Source organism: Colobus angolensis, unplaced genomic scaffold, assembly GCF_000951035.1.
Source record: "Colobus angolensis palliatus isolate OR3802 unplaced genomic scaffold, Cang.pa_1.0 Scaffold161, whole genome shotgun sequence".
Taxonomy (NCBI): Eukaryota; Metazoa; Chordata; class Mammalia; order Primates; family Cercopithecidae; genus Colobus; species Colobus angolensis.
This window is the reverse complement of record NW_012114722.1, coordinates 3,484,212-3,493,493: the sequence shown is the minus strand read 5'-3', so window position 1 is coordinate 3,493,493 and position 9,282 is coordinate 3,484,212. Positions and strand designations below refer to the sequence as shown.

The 9,282-nt window shown below is 37.4% G+C and overlaps 1 protein-coding gene across 4 annotated transcripts in view; it reads left to right on the top strand.

Annotated features, from left to right (window-relative positions):
• The window catches only part of DIAPH2 (diaphanous-related formin 2), a 940,316-nt gene that overhangs the window by 414,477 nt on the left and 516,557 nt on the right, over window positions 1–9,282 (top strand). For all 4 annotated transcript variants that reach the window (XM_011937272.1, XM_011937270.1, XM_011937273.1 and 1 more), the window contains one exon: window positions 1,312–1,413. In XM_011937272.1, the coding sequence (XP_011792662.1) occupies window positions 1,312–1,413 (102 nt within the window). The remainder of the gene's footprint in view (window positions 1–1,311; window positions 1,414–9,282) is intronic.

Below are 9,282 nucleotides of genomic sequence, written 5' to 3'. Positions count from 1 at the left end.
TTTGAAGTCTTTTTTTTTTTTTTAATGTAGACATGTACTGCTATAATGTTCCCTCTTAGCACTGCTTTCACTGCATTCCATATGTTTTGATATGTTGTATTTGTAGTTTCATTCCTCTCAAGGTATTTTCTAATTTTCCTTGTGGTTCTTTCTTTGACCCATTGGTTGCTTAAAATTTTATTTATTAATTTCTGCATAATTGAGGATTTTCCACTTTTCCTTCTGTTATTCCTTTCTAGTTTCATTCACTTGTGATCACAAAGATATTTTGTATGATACTAATTTTTTAAAATGTATTAGGACTTGTGTTGTGGCCTGACATGATTATCCTGGAAAATGTTTTATGTGCACTTGAGAAGAATGTACATTTTGCTTTTGTTAGCTGGGGTGTTTTGTATAAGGCTGGGAGGCTTATAAACAACAGAAATTTATTTCTCACTATCTTGGAGGCTGGAGGTCCAAGTTCAGGATGTCAACATAGTTGGGCCCTCTTCTGGGTTGCAGACTGCTAACTTCTCATTGCATGCTTCCATTGTGGAAAGACAGCAAGCTAGTTCTCTGGCCTCTTCTTTACAGGGAACTAATCGTACTTGTGAGAGCTCCACTCTTACGACCTAACTGCCCCTCAAAGGCGCTGCCTTTAAGAATAATCACATTGAGAATTAGATTTCAGCATAAGGATTTTGGAGGGACACATTCACTTCATAAGAGTCATCAAATTTGAGCGTGCATCAGACTTCATCACTTTTGCTTGATTCTCCATTAAAAGTAGGAATGCGTTGTGTACTTAAATATAGACATTGTAGGTAATGGGAGATGTTGTGCAAACCAAGTGTAATTTATAAGATTGAAGATGATTCCAGGTTTTGAAAAATTATGAATAGTAGAGTTGATCCTTTCTTTTTTAGTATTATCGTACATAAGCAAATTCTACATAGTATTTTTCTGTTTTTAGTTTAGATTGACTAATTATTATGACTGGAAATAAAGCCTAAAAATTATTCTATATGTTTAAGTCCCAGAAGTTTACTCAATTTTGGAATACCATTTATTCTTATGTGATCTTTTATCCAATATGTATATGCTATATTGTACAAATACCAAACAAGTTTATACATTTTATTCACAATTTATTGTAGTTCATTTTTAGGTCAAATTTTGGAGGGGCGGGGAAGGGCTGATACTCTGGTACCATAACAGAACCATAATCAGAAATTTCCTGTCCTAATTAATCACTTTCATAATTGTTAACACATGTTTAAAAATTCTAATACTAAAACACTAAACTTTTATACTTTTATTTCTTTTTAGAACCTTGTGAAACATCTTCCTGATCAGAAGATACTCAATGAATTAGCAGAGCTTAAGAATGAATATGATGACCTCTGTGAGCCTGAACAATTTGGAGTTGTGGTATGTATCCAACATGAGGGACCACAAACTCAGCTGGGAGGTTAACACTTGCCAGAAACAGTGAAAAGAAAGACATTTCAGTTATCAATTATTTTTTCATTACTGTATCGCTACATAATTTAATATAATATTGGCTGTCAGAAAAAAATCCTTTTTTACCTATTATTATTTGTCATGGCATTGAAAAATAATAAAATATTCTCATTCATAAAATACTTCAAAATATCTCAGGGGATCTTTTGTATAACAGTGCCAATTTTTAATTCTATTAATATATCCAAACAGTATACATTATTATTATGTGGGCTATTTTTCCTTCCATTTAGATCTTAATGTTAGAATTTGACCCCCCAAAAATAGGTTAAAATAAAAGGATATTTACTAGATAATTAGCAAAGTAATAGAGACTCTTTTTCTAGGGTATATATCGTGTCAGAAAAAGTACAAGGATTTTAGATTTCATATAGTGTCATTAATTGATTTAAAGCTTGAAACGTGCTGTTTTAGTTGGGAAGAAAATCTTATACATCATGTCTTGAAATCATCATGTAGTTAAATTATTATTAGAATGAATTATTTTTTCTTATCCCGCCCTTCATATTAAGGGGTACAAAAGATGAATAAGTATAAATTTTGAATTCCAGATTATAGTTATATATTAAGTATTCCCCAAACTGACTATTCAAATAGTTGACAGAAAACAAAAACAAAAACAAAAAATGGCAGGAAAAGAGGGCACTATGATTTATTTAATTTCTTGGAGAAAAAGCTATTTTTTACTTAGGTGTTCAGTGCAAGTTTGTTTGCCATATGAATAAATAGCTCCATTATGGTCACCAACTTTACCCTGGCTCCCTGAACATTTTCCATTTGCATACTAAGAATTTAAAAATTACCATTGGACCTAATAGTCAAACATTTTCAGCCTTATCCAAAATATTCTGTAAACTTTTAAATAGTATAGTATGTTAGAATTGATCTAATTTGATACCTTGCAGTTTAAAAATCCTGTTTAAAGTCAAACTGTGCTAGATGGGACTGAGCATGTTCCTTTTGAACATGTGCAATAAATGCTCACCCATATTTAGAGTTTATTAATTTTGAGACATGGCATTGACTACACTTATGTAGAAGGATTCTGTCAAATTCTTGCAAAGAAAATCAGGAATGTATAATTGGGATCAGATAGAGCATATAATGGTATCTGAGAAAGGTATTTATTTCTCTTATTTTTGAACAAGGTGAATTAACTAAATTCTAAATTTGATAGATATCATTTGTTAACTAAAAGCAATTTAGCACAATATTGAGTAATGCAATTATTTAGACCAAAGTCCACATTTGAAGCCTGAGCTGCTTGGATTCATATTATAATTGAAGCAAGGCTATATACCCTCTGAGAATTCAGCTGTGTCATGATGGTTATGAGTTTTACAGTAGGTATACTACACAATTTCTCTGAAGTCATTTTTTTTTTTCTGAATGCAGTTTATCTTGGAAGATGTATTAGTTTGCCAAGCAAGTCCTTTCAAGAGGCATATCCTTGGTACCACACTGAGGAAATGAAGTTTGGGGACATAAAAAGCAATATACCTTCTGAACTAAAAGCATAATAGAAAATGGAAGAGATTTCTTGTTTATGCACATAACCATAAATAATTCTGAGGTTGTGTGTACATGAAGTAACCTAGTCCCCTTATTTACTCTCACCATTCTTAGCTACATGTCTGTGGGGGGAAAAAAGTTAAGGACATTACAAACTAGTTTACACCATGTAAATTATCTAAGATAGTATCAATCAGGATTTGCCCAATAAAGTTTAGGTGCATTCACATCAAGGAAATGTTTTTTAAACAATGATATACGTTAGTCTTTTAAACGTGTACTTTTCAGTGTTTAGAACAATATTATGTATAAAATAGACAGTAAATAAATGTTTATAGAATTGAATTACAGGACAATTATTAAGCCCAAGTCTGAGCCTGAAATTAGAAAGTAGTATAATTTAAATCTGTAACAATAGAAATTCTGCTAAAACTTATTTCTCTAGGTGTATGCTGAAATTCAGTTCACTTCTGTGTGTATACATCCAAACACTTTTTAACCCTTAAACATATATCAACAGCCTAATGTGAGGACAATTTTGGAAATTGTTTAATAGAATCATCTGCAGTAATGAGAGAGGCTCCAAACTGGAAAGGCTCATTGCCTCTGCTCTCTTCTCTTGTTAACATTATTAGTGTATTTATCACATGATTTCTATATGGAAAACCTCCAGTATCTCCCTGAATTTACAGAATGAAATCCAAGCTCCTTTACATTCTCACTGTACTTCTGACTGTCTTGCTTTCTTCCTTTCTGTTCCCTTTGGTGAAGTGAGTCAATTGGTATCTTTTTGACATTTTAGCCTTTACCTCAATCAGACTCTCACTGCCGTTTTAACAGTTATTTCACTCGCTCCCTATTCTGCGTCCTTTCATTTTTCCATAGTGGCCATACCATACCTTTCCTTCTCTCCTCAAGTCTTCTGTCTCCTCCCCATTCTTTTAACTTACCACGAACATCCTAACCTGTTACTTGCCAGAGAATAAAGAAAGCACTTTGACTTCAGAACCTCCAATATCTCTTCTACCTACAAAGTTTTCTCTAGCTATATATCTTTTACTTACTCAGTCTGTGTCAAACCTCAGAAAAAGAGGAGCTCAATTATCATTAACATTATTGCTGTTGCTATTAGTATGGATAGAAACAAAATAAATATTGAGGACTTAACTTGTCAGATTCTATGAGAAGCATTTTTACTTCCACCAACTTATGTATTTCTCACGACAACCTGGTGAGTTTGGCACTATTAATGGCTCCATATTAAGGATGAGGATGCCGGGTGTGTTGGTTCATGCCTGTAATCCCAGCACTTTGGGAGGCCGAGGCAAGAGGATCACCTGAGTTCAGGAGTTCAAGACCAGCCTGGCCAACATGGTGAAACCTCATCTCTACTAAAAATACACAAATTGGCCAGGCGCGGTGGCTCACGCCTGTAATCCCAGCACTTTGGGAGGCTGAGGTGGGCGGATCACCTGAGGTCAGGAGTTCGAGACCAGCCTGGCTAACATGGTGAAACTCCATCTCTACTAAAAATGCAAAAATTAGCTGGGCGTGGTGGCAGGCACCTGTACTCCCAGCTACTTGGGAGGCTGAGGCAGGAGAATGGTGTGAACCCGGGAGGCGGAGCTTGCAGTGAGCCAAGATAGCACCACTGCACTCCAGCCTGGGCAACAGAATGAGACTCCATTTAAAATAAATAAATAAATGCAAAAATGAGCTGGGCATGGTGGCACATGCCTGTAATCCCAGCTACACAGGAGGCTGAGGCAGGAGAATTGCTTGAATCTGGGAGGCGGAGGTTGCAGTGAGCTGACATCAGGCCCCTGCACTCCAGCCTGGGCCACAGAGCAAGACTCCGTCTCAGAAAAAAAAAAAAAAAAAAAGGGAGGAGGAAACTGGGCCCAAGGAAGATTAGTTTACTTGTCCAAGGTCACACGGTAACTAGTAGTCACAGAATTCAAATGATTCAAATGTTAGCAGTCTGTCAGTGCTTTAGCCACTGTCCTCCTGGGTTGTGGGTATGTGGGTGTGTATGTGATGCTCTACTACATGCTAATCTTCTCACTTCAGTTTTGGGCTTTGTTATGCACTGCCTGCTTTAGGTGGTAGTATCTCCTATTTGCTTTCCTTCTGTTAGTTGTTTTATTACTTCCTCAATTTGTCAGTTTCCACTCTGCTCTGTTGTTGAGAAAGAAAGAAAATCTTCAGTCATTTGCTGCCTGGAAAGGAGTGGATAGATAGGTGGATGGATGAATGAAAATCCTTCCTGACTGAGGTTTCTGCTTGCTACTGCCTTCTCTCCATTTCCTAGCATCAGTTTTTTTCAAAGATCAGTCTCGTTTTTCTCTCTACTTCCTTAACTCTCATTCACTGTCCAACCAATGGTGATCAGAATTCTGCCTTAAATAATGCATTGAAATTGAACTAGGAAAGTCCCTTAAATCCTGTTCACATCCAAAATACACATCAAGTATACTCACTTCTCTTTGTCTCCATCACCACCATCTTAGCCCAAGCCAGAATCATCAGTGCAATTAACCATCACAATATACATTTATCTGGTTTTTCCCACTACCACTTTTGCTCTTCTCCAAATCCGTCTCGGCACAACTCTTAGTATGATGTTTCTAGAGTGTATCTGTATTGCATCATAATTTTTATCTGCTTAAAATACCAGTGCTGTTCTATAGCACTGAAGCTAAAGCGTTAACTTCTTACTGTGACCTAGAATATACTATCTGGTCTGGCACCTGCCCACCTCTCCTACTTTTATCACCTGCTATTTGGCCTCTTGCTCACTATGCCTCAGCCACATTTTATTTTTGAACTTGCCATGTTCTTTCCTGCTCAGGACCATTGCACATGCTGCTCTTTTACTCCCGCTTGTTGCCTCCCTCTCTTGTTTATACTTCAAGTCATAGCTTAATTTTTGCTTTCCCAGTGGTACCTTCATTTGCCTTTCAGTCAGAAATAGATCTCCCTACTAAAGTCTCCCAGATTACCTTTTACATTTTCCTTTCTAGAAATTATCATGGATTTTAATTAAATGTTTATTTATGAGGTTACTTCTTGACTGTCTATAATCCCAACTATATTGCAAGTTCTATAAATGGATGAGTCATGTTGATTTTATTCACCTGTGCTTAACAAATATTTCTTGAATGCATTTGCATGAATGGAAAATCAAGTGGACTCTTTCAGTCCTATCTTATTCTGTATCTATGTGACATTTGATAATATAAAAGAGTTTAAGCTCCTTTTCGAAACCTTTCCTCTCCTTAAACCATAAATAGTATTTCCCGATTTTTTTTTTTTTTTTTTAAGAGGCAGGTTCTTTCTCTGTCCGCCACGGTGGAGTGCAGTGGTGAGATCCTACCTCACTGCAGCCTCGAACTCCTAGGTTTTAGTGATCCTCCCACCTCAACCTCCTGAGTAGCAAGTTCCACCATGCCTGGCTAATTTCTTTAAAAAGTTTTCTGGGCCGGGCGCGGTGGCTCAAGCCTGTAATCCCAGCACTTTGGGAGGCCGAGACGGACGGATCACGAGGTCAGGAGATCGAGACCATCCTGGCTAACACGGTGAAACCCCGTCTCTACTAAAAAATACAAAAAATTAGCCGGGCGAGGTGGCTGGCGCCTGTAGTCCCAGCTACTCCGGAGGCTGAGGCAGGAGAATGGCATGAACCCGGGAGGCGGAGCTTGCAGTGAGCTGATATCCGGCCGCTGCACTCCAGCCCGGGCGACAGAGCGAGACTCCCCCTCAAAAAAAAAAAGAAAAAAGTTTTCTGTACACATGGAGTCCCGCTGTGTTGCCCAGGCTGGTGTTGAACTCCTGGACTCTAGCAGTCCTCCTGCTTCAGCCTCCCAAAGCACTGGGATTATAGCTGTGTGCCACCATACCTGGCCTTATTTCCTGATTTTAATACTCTAGCTCTGTGTAGTGCCCTATAGTGTTTCCATGATTATATAACTTCTTAGATCATAGACACAAAATCTCATCAGTTAGGGTTATAAATATGCCAAAAATTAGATTACTCTTGCAATATTCATTAAAATAATGATAATGAATAATTAACAAATTGGCTGATCGAGGTGGCTAACATCTGAATCCCAGCACTTTGGGAGGCCAATGCAGGCTGATCGCTTGAGCCCAGGAATTTGAGACCCGCCTGGCCAACATGGCAAAACCCCCTCTCTACAAAAAATACAGAAATTAGCCAAGCATGGTGCTGTGTGCTTATAGTCCAGCTACTTGGGAGGCTGAGGTGGGAGAATCACTTGAGCTCGGGAGGTAGAGGTTACAGTGAGCCGAGATTGCACCACTGCACTCCAGCCTGGGCAACAGAACCAGAACCTGTCTTAGGAACAAAAACCAATCACAAAAAAACAATAAAATTGACAAAACTGGGGAAAATTGTGAAAGAAAGAAACTTATCTAAGGCAGTAACTGAGCTACTAAGCTTTCTCTAACCTTTGGGTTTTTTTAGCAGCCACATCATTAGGTTTGCTTATAATCATGTGCAACCAGTTGGAATAAAGAGAAAAAAAAAAAATAGAAAAACCCAGAGACTTTTCCTCTGTCTAGAGACAGATTCTGGTAAGGGAGATACGCTCGCTCCCACATATTTCTGTGATCAATAATCTTGTTTAGGGGTAGATTGGCTGCATAGCTTCCCACTGACTTGTCCTCCAACCTGCCTCCCACAGAATTGAATTTGGTACATCGCTGTAATTATGTGCTGTACCTTTACTGGGAAAAAAAGCACCGATTTTTGAAAGCTCTGGCAGTTAGAACCCTCAGCAGGAGCTTTTAGACTCTTCTGAGTGTCTTTGCAGCTCAGCTGTTCTCAAACCTCAGAGCTATGGAAGTTCCCAGTTGTCTTGCACAGGGGATGGAGACCCATACTGTGTGTATCTATTAAACTAACACATCTTCTGAGGAAAAGAAGGCAATAATTAGTTCTCTTAGTAATCGGTACTTTGTTTTTCTGACTTCAAAATTACACTTATTTTTCAATTAAAAACATTCTAAAGCTATAATCTAACAAAAAATGTTGAAATTGGCTTGGGCGTAGAAATCTTCATAATAGAAAGCACAGATTACATGATATTGCTGACAGCACATTTAAATTTTTTTGGACAAATATATGAAGTTGGGAGGAGAGGATTTATGCATATAGTTGGAAGTACAACTGTAAATTTACTGTGCTTTTTAATTTTTTTAAAGCCTCGTAAGAGCTTATGAGCTATAAAGAAAGCTTAACCAGGTGAAAAGAAAATTCTTAAAAGCTTTTTTTCCTTCCACATATCATCAAAGGCAATTAGTTTGGATAGAAAATTTTAAGTCCTCTGTTCCATTAATATCAAATCATTTTTCACTTTTGCATATTCAGTGTGAAAATTGCATTTTTCTTTATTTGATATGCCTGCATTCAGAATATTAAGTGTTTCGATATGTAATGCCCTGATTGTTTCTATTTTCATTACTTTTGTAAATATTGTTGCTAGCTCTTACTTCCAGATGTATATTCATTTTATCTGAGAAAAAGCTGCTTTAATAATTTTGAGATCAGGTAAAAGAAAACTCACCATGACTCATTCTCAAGTACGTGTATTTATATTCTTATCCCTTTTATTAACTTCTCATACTAATCAATATTTTGTGACAGAATTTCTTATTTCCATCAGCTTTTGCAATAAAATGAGGTAAAATAAAACCACCTGAAAATTGAATATTCAAATTAGGTCAGTAGATGTCAGTTTATTTTGCTATTGATTGGTTTTCATTAAATTTTTAAAAACTCAAAAGTTAACCCTTTCATTTTTTCCACCCACGTATCACTAATTCCTAACACCACCATAGAAATTTTGATGACTGTGGTCAGGCACGGTGGCTCACGCCTATAATCCCAACACTTTGGGAGGCTGAGGCGGGTGGATCACGAGGTCAGGAGTTCGAGACCCACCTTATCAACATGGTGGAACCCCGTCTCTACTAAAAATACAAAAATTAGCTGGGCATGATGGCGGGTGCCTGTAATTCCAGCTACTGAGGAGACTGAGGCAGGAGAATCATTTGAACTCGAGAGGCGGTCGTGCCATTGCACTCCAACCTGGATGACAGAGCGAGACTCTATCTCAAAAAAAAAAAAAAAAAAACTGCGATTTCCGGCGTTCTTGGCCTGAAACATGTTTTCAGAAAGATGTTTTAAAATTCTTGCCTAACTTTTTAGTGCGATTCTTCGAGTTTATAGTGCCTTTTGGG